The sequence below is a fragment of the Mycteria americana genome, chromosome 3 (assembly GCF_035582795.1).
Source record: "Mycteria americana isolate JAX WOST 10 ecotype Jacksonville Zoo and Gardens chromosome 3, USCA_MyAme_1.0, whole genome shotgun sequence".
Classification (NCBI taxonomy): domain Eukaryota; kingdom Metazoa; phylum Chordata; class Aves; order Ciconiiformes; family Ciconiidae; genus Mycteria; species Mycteria americana.
In genome coordinates, this window is record NC_134367.1 from 108,416,767 (window position 1) to 108,431,529 (window position 14,763).

General features: G+C 37.0%; 1 protein-coding gene across 10 annotated transcripts in view; it reads left to right on the forward strand.

Moving 5' to 3' along the window:
- Positions 1-14,476, forward strand: part of DISP1 (dispatched RND transporter family member 1) — a 92,931-nt gene extending 78,455 nt beyond the window's left edge. For 8 of the 10 annotated variants that reach the window (XM_075496483.1, XM_075496482.1, XM_075496486.1 and 5 more), the window contains 6 exons: positions 1,557-1,680; positions 2,910-3,037; positions 3,473-3,570; positions 5,658-5,755; positions 7,057-7,122; positions 10,805-14,476. In XM_075496483.1, the coding sequence (XP_075352598.1) occupies positions 1,557-1,680; positions 2,910-3,037; positions 3,473-3,570; positions 5,658-5,755; positions 7,057-7,122; positions 10,805-14,446 (4,156 nt within the window). In that variant the 3' untranslated portion in view covers positions 14,447-14,476. The remainder of the gene's footprint in view (positions 1-1,556; positions 1,681-2,909; positions 3,038-3,472; positions 3,571-5,657; positions 5,756-7,056; positions 7,123-10,804) is intronic. The other 2 variants (XM_075496481.1, XM_075496488.1) reach the window with 1 other exon arrangement.
- The last annotated feature ends 287 nt before the right edge of the window (positions 14,477-14,763 follow it).

A 14,763-nucleotide genomic window follows, 5' to 3' on the forward strand; every position in this document is an offset into this window, starting at 1 on the left:
AATGGGAAATTGAGATACACCCTAGGCCATACCTATTTCCACATCCTATGGAAAGTCAGCAATAAGCTTGCTCACTGCCATTGATTTTACAGTTAGAAAACTGGGAAGCTGTTGCTGGAGTGAGGAGCTAGGCATTACCTCCCTTCTTAGCAATGGGACAGAAAATTTCTGTAGAGCCGATACTTGAACTGTGATTAGATAATGAGTTGCTCTGAAACTGAAAAAGAACCATAATCTTTTAAGACAGTAGAAATAAGTAAAGGAGCGCTCTGCTATAAACTTTTGTGTTATGTTACATGTAAGTTGAGGAGGAAATAAAAGTATAGATCTTCTTGATCAATATTTAGTGTGTACAGAGACTATCAGTATAGAATGATTCATAGCCTGTAATTATTTTTCTAATGCCTTTTAAACTTTGTGGGACTTTCTGTACTCTCTTTCCTCCCAAGATTAGACAATGTTGCCCTTGAAACATAAACACTATGAATTCAAGTCTTTACTGGAAGTAAAATTATTAAGAAATTAAGATTTCTGGGTTTCATTTTATTTTCTGATATTCTTCTGTCAATTTAACAAAAATAAAAATACTTTGACGATGAAAATTGGATTTGCATATAAAAATTCGTGCATTCTTAAAATTCAGAATGAACTAGGAATTAATATCCAAGGATATGTGTTATAGTAGAAGACTAAGCAATTAATGCTGATTAGTTTATGTATCATGTTGCAACTCCCCTGCACCTTTGAATTTGCAATGGATTTTATGGATCATTAGTATATAGGGTTTGAGTATTTTTTTAAATGACTTTTTAATATAGAGGAAATGTTTTCTTTTGGGTTCTACTATAAAATTGATTTTTTCTCCCTTTGATATTTTTCTTAAAAAATCTTATGCTTTTAAAGAAGCAACTGCAATGTTTTCTATCATTAAATTTTTAACAAAGCATCTATTTTCTAGTGGTCCCCAAGTATGGATAATATCCATGCCAAAAGTTAAGTATAAAGTTAAGGAAAAAGTATTTATATTAAAAAAATGTGTTTAGTCTTAAACAACAGTTTTCATGTCACATATGCTTTTTTCCATTTTTAATGTAAAAACATTCTATGTAAATTACTGCCATGGCAGTTTTAAATAGTGAGCATGTACTAAATAACAGAAATATCTATTTCAGTAGCCCATAGTTAATCACCTCTGTAGCAGCACAAAGACAACCTGAGATAAAGCCTGCATTTTTGTCAGAATCCTGGGGGGGGGGAGGATAATAATCTGATATGAAAAGCTTTTCTTTATAAGAATAGAAAGTTTCAGTAAGGAGATTTGATAGATAGTGTGTGTGGGGTGTGTGTTTGTTTTCTTACTTAAAAAAAAAAAAAGTATAGAAATAAAACTGTTTCCAAATGGTTTCCATCCACGTGTGATAGCTAGCTTAATTTCACATAAGTAAAACAATGAAAACAGGTCAGTGTTTCAACATGGTTCTTTAGAGAAGTATGGATTAATTTTGTGTATAACTTTTATTTCTGTAACATCTTTTTCTCTGCTCTTCTCCATGTAGCTATGCTGCCTTGATAGCCGACTGGCCCGTGGTGGTCCTGGGCATGTGTACTGTGTTAATAGTGGTCTGTGCGCTGGTTGGAATATTAGTTCCAGATCTTCCAGATTTCTCTGATCCATTGCTGGTAGGTAAATATTAATTGTACTGTCAAATAAGTATGTTTGGTTTGTTGTTTTTTCAGTGAAACCAGTAAACAGCAGATGCAAGTACAGCAATTGATACATTCCTCTTAAATTGAGATCTGCCCAGAGGGAAAAACTGACTCTTGATATGCCTGAAAAGGTTCCCTGAACTATGAATCTGTTTGGGAATCAATTTCCAGAGAGATTCAATTGGTAGTAAGCTTGCAGAAGCAAGTTCTGTCTAATGCATCCACAAAGAAATGAGGCGTTGGAGCCTTCTAATTCCTCTAATTAAAAATATATATTAAATCTTGACATTGGAGCAGCTAATGGTGATACAAAGATGCAGTTGCCATCAGAGAGCGTTATCCACTAGTTTAAATTCCTTCTGCATTTTGCTATTGAAAGCTCATGTGTCCTTCAACAGAACTGCTGTACGCTGAATAATGTAAATTCATCCCAGTTTTAGATGTACAGCACAGTACAACACAGACCATACGTTCTAAATCAGGTTTCAAAGAGTGAGGGCCAGGATCTATTAAAGGAAAGGGAATTCTAAGTGCCTTCTGGGGATGAAATGATATCCATATTGAAAGACTGAAAGTAATTTTTATCAGATTCTATTAAATACTGCGCTCATTTCTTACTTTTCATGAGCTATCTTACCCATGAGTAGCTTTCAGGACTTTTATTGAAAACATTTAATTATCCTTAAATAAAAATATACTGTTCCTATAAGTTATTGTTATTTATATTATAGTAGCATATATCTGTAAATATCCATATGTAATGGATGTTTCTTGAAAACAGCCAAGTTATTGTTTCAAAGACACTTTCAAAATTATTTAAAGATTTGCCTTATTCTTGGAGAAATAGAGAAGATATACTTGAGTGTTTTTAATCATAAAGAGTGATAATTGAGATACAGAAGAGGACTTTGTAGAACCCCCTTGCTCTGAAAACTAAGTGCTGAACGTTTGATAGACTAAATTATTATCACTTCTCAGGGAGAGAAGCAGTACATGCAAGAAATCTTAATCCCTTGTCACTCTATACAGTTGGTCATTATTTTGTCTCACCTGTCATAAAGCATTTTACCTTTAGAAGTAGATGCCTGGAGTAACTATGCTTCATAATGAAAACTATCCATCACTTTGATCATGTTTCCACTTTCCCGTTTCAGCTAAAGAATGAAAAGTATTAATGGAATTTTGTGATGCTCTTCTCTTAGGGTTTTGAACCAAGAGGGACGGCCATAGGACAGAGATTGGTCACATGGAACAATATGGTGAAAAACACAGGGTACAAAGCAACACTTGCAAACTATCCTTTCAAATATGCAGATGAGCAAGCTAAAAGGTAAGAATTTGTATTAAAAATGCATTTTATTGGGGTTTTTTTGTATGTACATAGCACTTGCTCTAGTACCCTCTGAAGTTAATATATATACTGCCACTGATTTCAATAAATACTGAATCTGATCATCTACAATTCTCAAGGCCTTTCACATGGAACTAGATATTTCCCATCACAAGCTCTTTAAAAAAGTATGTAATTTTGGTTTTCTCTTTGAATTATGGATATTTTCAGCACTGGGCTCAATGTCATTTCCTTTGAGGTCTCTAATTTGAACAAAAAATTCAATTAATGTTTCAGTTTTTGTATAGCAAAGTCACATTGGTAAAAATATGTTTTCTCATATGTGAGAGCTATTAAGATGTGTTACTTGTTTGGATGCTCCTTTATTAACAATCTCTTTGCTAAGGTAAGGTAAAACTATTTATTCTGTTTTAGTCATCAAGATGACAGATGGTCAGATGATCACTACGAAAGAGAGAAGAGGCAAGCAGACTGGAACTTCCATAAGGATACCTTTTTCTGCGATATTCCAAGTAAGTGGAGAAATGATGTAAGGAAGGCTAAAAACTTCTGCCAGTTGAATGATTTCTGAGCTCTTCTGTATATTGTATGCCTTATTAGTAAAATATTTTTTCTCAGTATATTCACGATAAGTACCTTCTTTCTGTGTGCAGAAGTCTTTGAAGAAATTGGGCTGAAATGTTGTGTTCTATTGATTCTTCCTAGGAAGCAACTGTATTTACTTAAAGTGCTTTCTTTAAGTGTATTTCCTGTAAAGATTTTTATTAGTTATTGGTAATGCTGATCATTGTAAAAGCACTGTTTTGTGTATGACTGTAGAGATAGCACTTAATTCACACTAGGAAGATGTTGTGTTTTATCTGTGCCAGTAACTTAACTCTAAAAAACCTAAATCAAAATACTTTTCCTGTATATGTCCTAAAAGACATCCACAGGTCATACCTTGTAAGAATTTAGGGGGTTGTTTAGGAAAAATAACACAGGAAAAACTATACACACACAAAAAAAAACCCAAACAAAACACCCCCTTCAAAGAACAAAAAATTAAAAAAACCAACCCACCTTAGAGTACTGAAGGCTTATGAAGTTGTCTAACTTAAACTAGAGGACAAAAAAGACAAAGAAGTCTTTATTGACTTTTTTACAAGGCATACTGCAAAACTTTAAGTTCTGTTTTGGCAGAGAGCACGCATTAGCAGATGTAGATCTTGCCTTTATTCATATAATGACCTGGGCTCTTTTGCAGCTACTTTGATATGTGAGGACTGATAACAGACCACAAAAACATAATCGTGAAATTATTTATTTATATTACTTGATCTGAGAGAGCGATGACCAGTGAAAACCAGGGTGAAAAACAGATTTATGATTTTTTTTTTTTTTTTTAATTACAGTATGGTCTTACCTCTAAGTGAGAGGATGTGAGCAAGGTCATCATTTCTGCCTCTCTGAGCAGAACCAAATTAGACTGAGCGTATCTTGTGTAAGGAAGAGGAAATGTACGTGAAACTCTACTGAGCATTAACTGCAACTTGAGGCAGAAACAACTCCTTTTATCCTGCCCGCTGTTTCTGCATAGTCTCACTCTCATTCTTTCCACTACTGTTTCTGCGTAGTCTCAGTTGTGGCAGTTGTGAAGGAATTGTGCTTCTGTGGGAAAGTTTGCCAGTCTGTTATTTAAAGAAAACAGTTGATTTCCTCTTGACCCTTTTGTCATTCCTGGTATCTTTCTTTGTCTGCTCCAGGATCTGGAGATTTCAGGTTCCGTGATCCTAAAGCACGGTCAGAGATCATAAAGCGCTACCCCTGAGTCTTTTTGTTACAGTCTTGGGAAAGGCAAAAATTCGGCACACTCACAGCAGTGATAAAAATTCAGCCTTTTGGTCTTTGGAATATTGTAATTAACGTGATAATGTTTTTTTTAACCCAGAGTACCATATTGTGTTATGCGGTACCATATATTTGTGTTTGTATATATGTTTCCCTTGTTAGCTATGCGTAAAGATCTCACTGCCACTAAGTAATTACTTCCTTTCCTAAAAGCTGTCTTCTAATAAATGTGATTTAATTTGTAATTTAAGCTGTATGTGTCTAAACTGTAGAATTCTTAAAAATGGCCTCAAGGATATCACAACAATTTCCACTGCAGTCATTTGCTTCTAAAGCAAAAACATTCTTGTAGAAACAGCTTTATAATTATTATTTATATTCCCAACTGACTTACTAAATCAGCCTTTGATTACTATTATCTGTGTACTGTCATTATGCTTTGCCAAGAATTTCATAGTTTGCTGATTAGATCTTTTGATTTTTTATTTGTTTGTCATATTTCAGAAGATAGTTTGCTTGAATAGAAGTCTGTAGAGCTTCTAAGTGGTATATAGTATTGAAGATGCTGTATTTACTATAAGCACTTTAAGAAAACTGAAACTTTCATGTGGACTGAGTCTTACAGATAAATAGCTCATCTTGAAAAGGAGGTGGATTCCCATGACCTGACAAAGATTTCATCTGTGTCATTTGAATGGTGGGATTTTGCCTCAGTCTTTGATACCAGACATACCCAAACAATCTATAAAACCCCCTCCTGTAATTTCAGGTGATCGCTATTCACGAGTGGTGTTTACATCAACAGAAGGAGAGAATTTATGGAATTTGAATGCAATTAAGTCAATGTGCAATGTAGATAACTTGAGGGTAAGTAAAGATGGCATTTAACTTGTTTAACTTGCAGATATGAAGCATGTATTTGAAACTTTGTTTTGCTGCCCATTGCCATCCAGTAGCATATGAGAGGACTTCACATTGCTCACATCCTTTTCGAATGGTCAGTCAGCACATGCAGATAAAGTTAAAAAACAACTTTCAATTTGTAAATCGGATTATATCGGGGAATTTATTTGGGTTTGCTACTAATACCGTCCAGAATGGGGTGGAGAAGGGTTGCTTCAGAAGTTTCTTTGCAGAAAGGACTACCTTAACTTTTTCTGTGTGTCTCCTCTTAGAATATTATTCTATGGATTTTTGTTCTTGTTTCCCAGCAAATAATTAATTTTTCTTACTTTTTCACCTTCAGGTGAACTAGCTGCATCCTCATAGCATATGCAGTTTTCTCTGACACACAGTGGGTCACTCAGATATTTTTTTTTTTTTTTTTTTTTTAAGGTTAAAAGAGAATAGGTTGGCAGATGGACATCAAAGGAACATAGATACAGTAGCTAGAAATATAGCCCAATTAATTAGATGTGGATAGTGATACTTTCAGAGTAATATTAATTTTCTCTTTAAAACTGAGAAAATGAAAGAAGACATTTTGGCCTTGTCTGTCTGGCCTCGTTGTAATTTTTCTTGGCTTTCCTTGTACTCAGTACCTTGCACAGTCAAAGTAACCATTGTAACAGCCAGCTTCAGAGGCTACCATAGCTTCTTTTATGCATGTTAGAAGATAATCTAGCACTCTGATTGAAATCAGTGTCTGGTTTCAACTGATGGAAGTGAACTGACAAAGGCTAAAATAAAATAAGCATTCAGATGGTATGTTTGTAAAATATAAGCTTAACACTTGCTGGAGTGAACTCCTTTAAACTGCTGAGTAACCATAAATTTTTGTGTACTAGTGACTTTGTATGGAAATAAAGCAGTATGTTTTTATTCTATTAATAATGATCCGTTCATTTCCAATTTTTTTTCCTCCAAAGCAAAAATAATCATAAACAATTACCTTCATGTGGTACCACATTTATTTAATGAGGAATATTTTCATTATTACATTTGTTTATCATTGCCTTTTAGACAACTGTATTAATTTAGCAAATTCCCAAACTGTTTTCCCTAACAGCTGGCATTTTCTTGCTTAAAATGTTGACTTGTGGTGAAACATTGTACAATGAATCTCCCTTGGCAGTCTGCTGAGGGGCATTTTGCCCTGGTTGGCCTCGGTTAGTGTAAGTGTGTTTTGTCCTCACATGCTCATGAAATGTTCCTTATCTTCCCATCAGAAATTATTGCACAGACAGGATGGCTCATGTGATTACCCTTTATCTCTTTCAATCAGAATGAGCCAGGTGAGCAAAGTACAGTATTCAAACTAACCCAGCTCAGTTGAGCTAGGGAGTACGTCATATCGCCAGTTCAATCAGGAGATACAGTGGAGAATAACCTTTTACAAGGGTAAAAATTGAGAGTTAGAGAGGAGATGCTAATCTGTGCATTTAACTGTAGAAGTCTAGTCACATAGACAGCTGATGCAGGTAATCCCAGGTAGTATAGATCACTGCAAAGCAATGCAGTCTGAATAAAAAAAAAATATTTCCATATAACAGAATAAAGACAGTTAATTACCTCTGAAGAATAATCCTTGTAATGATTGCATTACTCCTGAGGAATTTTTCTTTTTCCTCCCTATATGGACACTTTGATAATAATATATTATTTGAAATACCGCTTTACTTTCTGAGGGAAAGATGAAACTACTTCAAAAAACAAGCACCACACATCTTGTATCCATGAAAATATCTCTTCCTTTGAAATAAGAACACTTCAGAAAATTAAATGTTGGCTACTTCAGCTACACCCGCAGTTGTGTAGATATTTATAGAGAATATTGTTGCAGATAATGTTTCTATGGATCCTTTTTGTAATTTAGGTATTTACTTAAGACTATAGTAATCGGAACATCTCAGCTGAGCAGAACAACAGTACATCATGATAGCAGCATTGATTTTTAGCTAGTTAGTAGACAAAACAAATGGATATGGTTAGGTTTTGCAATTATTGCTGGTCTATCTGTAAATTTATAATAAAAATTAGATACTCGGAGCTCAGAAAGGGCTGAAGCTCTTTTCATTAAATTTTTAAAAAAATGCTTGTTACTTACAAATAACACGTTGAAATGATGTGAACACTTGCTAACAATTCTAAGCACATCTAACAGTTTTTAGAACTCATGAAGTGCTGCGATATGCCCCACTTCTGAATGCTAAGTTCTGCTAGCAGCTAGTCCCTAGAGAGGATGCTGACTTGCACTGCAGCTATCAGAAGAAATTGATGACTTCAGTGACCTTCTGGTTACAGACGCTTCTGGCTGTATTTTTTTTGTTGAATTCTCATGCTTGTTTAGGACCACAGTTCTGTTGAAATAAGTAGCAAAGCTTTCTGTATTCAAAGACAGGAAAATCAGACACTATTTTCTGGAAGTGCAAACCTTAGAATTTATGTATTTTTCTGACGATAAGCAAGATTTCAGCACCAACTACTATTGCTTTAGTATGAACTAACAATATATCCCCTATGTGTTAATTGTACTCCCATCTGCTTGTAACTACTTTAACTATATGTTTTACTGACACTTCAGGGCTCCATCCTGCAGCTGCTCAGCATATGGTAGTCCTGTAACTTTCATGGAAACTTTATATACAAAATAGCTATAGGAGGTGTTCTAATTTTTTACTACTTGCATAAGAGGAGCCCTTTTTTCACCTGTTAATCGCAGAATGTTTTCCCTATCAACTGTAAACAGTTATTTTACAGTGTTTGAAGTTTATAAATTATCTCCTCAGACTGCTTCCCCAAAAGCACGTATTTGTGATTCTCTGTCACTGTGTGGATCCATTTGGGCAGATCTGCCCACAGATACAGCATGTGTGCACGTTGCACAGCTTAGTTCCCTTACTTTTTCCAAAATAAATGAAAATATTGCCAGTGGCAGACCAAGTCTGGCAACAGCAAAATGGCTTTTTCAGTTCCTTTGGATCACCAACAAAGCCCAATGCTACAATATATTAACATTTTACGTAGTATTTTAATGAGCTATCCGGAGCTAAATTTTGTATTTTAATTTCTAATTTCCATCTGCCAGCTCATGTTACTTTATCTTTGGCAACAGTTACTTTACCAGTGAATGTTTATGGCCTGCAGCAAGTGTTGAAGAACAGCAGATAAACCTCATTGTCCCATCTTGAACTTGAATACATAGAGAAGACAATACAATCCTTTCCTCCCAATTTGCCTATTATATCCTCATAGGATTAACCTGGAGATGTGCCATGAAAAATACAGATATGCTATTCCAGTGCTTCCTTTTATTTAGTAGGTTGTTCAGTTTTTCCTGAGTTTGCATGTGTGAGTGTTTTTATCTGGAAACAATCAAATGTGAATTATCCTGGTTTTTTGGAATGCCAGTTTGTTATTGTTCAGAAACTGGTTGACAAAATTAAGTCCATATTTAAAGCTTTTATAACTGCCACGAGAATCCCCAAGTGCAGTTTTTTGTCTGCATTATAAAGGATTGCTAATAATAAACCTGTGCAATTTTGCTTTAAAAAAAAAAAAAAGAGCGAAGGGGTATATTTCAGATCACCTAAATTTAAAACATACATGGATAATGGTTTCAGTACCCAATCCTGTAAACTCTTAAGCACGTGATTTTATTAATGTGACTGTATTAATATGTGTTCATTCTGTGTAACTTGATTAAGACTGAAATTTTACATATATCTAACTATTTGAAGGATTTATTCTAATTTGTCATGTATAACAAGCCAGAAGTTCTGGCTTTTAAGAGCCATTCCCTGTGCCCTATCAAGATTGAGTTTTCCCAGCTTGAGAAAATTTCCCTGATCTAACCTTGTTAGTTACGAGTTGCAGTTCAATTTTTATAGATACTTTCAATTTTGTCTAGAAGTGCGTTATGGTGATTCAGCTAAGTCGTGCTCTTACTGGCTTCAACTAAATCTGGAATATTCTTGAAGTGAAAGAAGAGTATCCGCATAAGGGATTAACACTCATTTAGCTAAAGACAGTCCTTAACCAAAATGTTAAAATTGCTATCATTTTTGTCAAGCTCTGGTAGGAGTTCCTAGGCTTTGGGCAGTCACTTGAGCTGACAACAGCAGTCCTCCCCCATGACCCAGCTCTGTGCCCTGTCTGTACTTGCCGCTGGTGCCTGCTTGTCCCCATGGCTTCTCTGGCCTTGCTGATGCTGCACCTTCCTCCACTCCACTCCTGAGTCAACTCTTGGGACGTTGTCCCACGGTGGGTGCAGCATTCAGAGGCATGACTGTTGTTTCTGTGCAGCAGGGCTTATTTTGGGGTGCTTCATGCCACAGTGGAAATATCTTGTGCTTGTGCCTTGGAAATCCTGCATGACTTAGGGACACACTGTCTGGGTGGCAGGCTGACCTGGTTGGGGGAAATGTCTGTCAGCTTGCAAGAGCTGAAAAAGACTCATAACGTGAGGGATCTAGAAGAGAGGTCAGATGATGGAAGTCTTTGTAAAGCTGTCTTATCCTTTCTTTCTGGATGTTAAGTCCCTGCCTCTCCTAGGAACTGCTGTATGTGATTCCAAGCAGAACTAAACTTCACTGATGTATGGCTGATTGTTTATTTTCAGGAGTATAGCATGAGATAATAGAAGAGAGTTAACAGTCCTCAGTCTGGAAAAAAAAAAAAAAAACAACCACCTCAGTACATCTTCAAACAATAGAATTACAGTATTCTTGATGCTTCTGCCAATTTTATGCCACTGTGACAAGTTGGTATACCGAGTTACTGCTGGTTTAGTCTGCTGCATGTAAGAGGATACTGATCAAAAACAATGTGTGTGGAAATAAGAATTTAAAATGCTAACACAAAAGGACCGTAAGCTGAATTTTCATCACTTTGGGATTTTTTTTGTGGGTGAATGTTTCTAATAATTCAGACTATTACTTTAAACTTGATTTTTTTGCCCTGCCTGTCTTTATACAGATCAGATCCCATTCCCAGTTTGGTGATCTCTGCCAGAGAGCCACAGCTGCTTCGTGCTGTCCCAGCTGGACACTGGGCAACTATATTGCTATTCTAAACAACAGGTCATCATGTCAAAAAATTGTAGAACGGGATGTCTCTCACACCCTAAAGCTGCTTCGCACATGTGCCAAATACTACTACAATGGAACCCTGGGGCCAGACTGCTGGGATATGAATGCCAAAAGGAAGGACCAACTCAAGTGTACAAATGTGCCTCGCAAATGTACCAAGTACAACGCTGTTTACCAGATCCTTCACTATCTAGTGGACAAGGATTTTCTAAGCCCAAAGACAGCTGACTATGTCTTACCAGCTTTAAAATACAGCATGCTCTTTTCTCCGACTGAGAAAGGGGAAAGCATGATGAGTATTTACCTAGATAACTTTGAGAACTGGAACGCTTCTGATGGTGTAACAACCGTTACAGGGATTGAGTTTGGAATAAAACATAGGTTGTTTCAAGATTACCTGTTGATGGATACTGTGTATCCTGCCATAGCCATTGTAATTGTTTTATTAGTTATGTGTGTATACACGAAGTCTATGTTTATCACGCTGATGACTATGTTTGCAATAATTAGTTCCTTGATTATTTCTTATTTTCTCTATCGGGTAGTATTTAATTTTGAGTTCTTTCCATTCATGAATCTCACGGCATTGATTATTCTTGTTGGGATTGGAGCAGATGATGCTTTTGTCTTATGTGATGTTTGGAACTACACAAAATTTGATAAACCTCATGCTGGAACGTCTGAGACAGTGAGCATCACATTGCAGCATGCTGCTCTTTCCATGTTTGTCACGAGTTTTACTACCGCTGCTGCCTTCTATGCTAATTATGTCAGCAATATCACAGCAATCAGGTGTTTTGGTGTTTATGCTGGCACTGCTATTTTGGTGAATTATGTTTTGATGGTTACATGGCTACCTGCTGTAGTTGTATTACATGAACGATATCTTCTCAATATTTTCAGTTGCTTTAAGAAACCTCAGCAGAGGGTATACAACAACAAAAACTGCTGGACAGTGTTGTGCCAAATGTTCCACAAGATTATTTTTGCAGTCTCAGAAGCATCCAGGATATTTTTTGAAAAAGTTTTGCCATGCATTGTTATCAAATTTCGATATATTTGGCTTTTCTGGTTCCTTGCCTTAACAATTGGTGGAGCATATATCGTGTGTGTAAATCCAAAGATGAAGTTGCCGTCATTGGAGCTCTCTGAGTTTCAGGTATTTAGGTCTTCTCACCCATTTGAACGATATGATGCAGAATACAAAAAGCTTTTTATGTTTGAACGTGTCCACCATGGAGAAGAACTCCACATGCCAATTACAGTAATCTGGGGTGTCACACCTGAGGATAATGGTGACCCTTTAAACCCTAAAAGTAAAGGAAAGCTGCAGCTAGACAGCAGTTTTAGTATCGCTAGCCCAGCTTCACAGGTTTGGATTTTACGTTTCTGTCAGAAGTTGAGAAATCAAACATTTTATTATCAGACTGAAGAACAAGACTTCACAAGCTGCTTCATTGAAACATTTAAGCAGTGGATGGAAAATCAAGACTGCGATGAGCCATCTCTTTACCCCTGTTGCAGCCACTGGAGCTTTCCATACAAACAAGAAGTTTTTGAATTATGTATCAAGAGAGCTATAATGGAGCTAGAAAGAAGCACAGGGTACCATTTAGATAGTAAAACCCCAGGGCCTCGCTTTGACCTGAATGACACCATCAGGGCAGTGGTGTTGGAGTTCCAAAGCACCTACCTCTTCACACTGGCTTATGAGAAAATGCATCAGTTCTACAAAGAGGTGGACTCATGGATTTCAAGTGAGCTTAGTTCTGCTCCTGAAGGTCTTAGCAATGGTTGGTTTGTGAGTAACCTCGAATTTTATGATCTTCAGGACAGTCTTTCTGATGGTACTCTGATTGCCATGGGTCTTTCAGTTGCTGTTGCATTTAGTGTAATGCTTCTTACAACTTGGAATATAATTATAAGCCTTTATGCAATAGTTTCAATAGCTGGGACTATTTTTGTCACTGTAGGTTCTCTGGTTCTTCTTGGATGGGAGCTAAATGTGTTAGAATCTGTCACTATTTCGGTGGCTGTTGGCTTATCTGTAGACTTTGCTGTTCATTATGGAGTGGCTTATCGCTTAGCCCCTGACCCTGACCGAGAGGGAAAAGTCATTTTTTCTTTAAGCCGTATGGGTTCTGCTATTGCAATGGCTGCACTGACTACATTTGTAGCTGGAGCAATGATGATGCCCTCTACAGTGTTGGCGTACACGCAGCTTGGCACTTTTATGATGCTTATAATGTGCATTAGTTGGGCTTTTGCAACGTTCTTCTTCCAGTGTATGTGCCGATGCCTTGGACCCCAGGGCACTTGTGGCCAGATCCCACTACCAAAAAAATTGCGGTGTAATGCCTTTTCTCAGACCTTTTCAGGAGCCCAAGGAGGCAGAGGTCAAAATAAATCACATCCTGTTAGCAAATATCAGCTGGACTCCAGAAGTCAAAAACCAGAAATGGAGCATGAGCACTATGAGCTTGAGCCTCTGGCATCACAAACCAGTATCTGTAACCCTGCAGAGAAAGTGACTTACGAAGAAACTCATATCTGCTCAGAGCTCTTCAGCAGCAGGCCCCAAAACACATGTATGCCTATGCATTCAGCCTATAATAGTGAAGTGAGTAAAAGCATAAAAAATGTTGCGAGTTCAGCTGTGCTACAGACATCTATTGACCAACACCCCATATGCCCCATTTTCTCTCAAAACAGGCAGTGTAGCTGTCCTGATGCATATAAGCAAGTGGCAGTGAAGTGGAGTCCGCACTCATGTCAACAGTTAAGTGACACCTTTTGTTACCAGTGTTCTCCTTCACCGGGAACCGTACAGATCCAAAGCTCTGTAGCTCCTATAAATGCTTTACAGCAAGCTGCTGAAAGCTACATGCATCCAGTCCAGCATGTCCTCCACTGCAGTTGCCTTCAAGGAAGGCTCAAAAGAACAATGATGCAAAACTCTCTGCCTAAAAATTTCTTCCTCCAGTCTGTGCAACAGTTTCAGGCACATCAAAGAATAAATAGGACAGATTCACATGCTCATCAAAACCCGGAGGAAAACGTAAGAACTGTTCCAAAGGTGATGAGCTGCTCACAGTTTCTCTGCCGAAATGCAGGACCTCTAATAGTGCATTGCTCTGAATGCGAGAACAGTGTATCAAATAACCAAAAGGGATTCTGTCAGACAGACACGTGTGATGAAAAGGGTGGTACAGAAGTGAACGGGGTTGAAAGCAAGAAAGCCTCTCTGTCAAAGCAGAAGAAGAAAGCTGAGAGCAAGATAGATCAGCGTTCTTTGCAGAATGACCGGGTTTTGAAGGCTGAGCAAAATGATAAAAAACATCTGCTGAATAGGTCAGTGAGAGAGGCTCGCTACGAGGGTTGCCGTGAAAATTCACACTGTTGTAGCAAGGCTATCACAGTGAAGTGCAATTCTGTTGATTGTCAAATGCCAAACATCGAAGCCAATGTGCCTCCTATGTTAATGCGCCCAGAACTTTCCAATGAAAGTTTGTTAATAAAAACATTATAATAAATCTTTAATTTGGCAATCCTGTGTCTTTCTTTTAAAAGTAAGTTTAAAACACTAAAAAGGAAAGTCCTGAATAAATATGAATTATAATTTGCATTTTGGAATGAAAAATGTATTTTATAGAACAGTAACATTTATACATTTCATAAAGCCATTACATGTAGTAAAACCTAATGTTGTCCAGATTGGTTTTTTGCTGTAAGTCATAAGCTGGATTATGCTTAACTTAGGTTTTTGAATTATTGTCCCAGCACACAACACACAGAAGGTTTATTTTTATTACAAGATGGAAGAACTTCACCGGTGAGGGAAGGGGA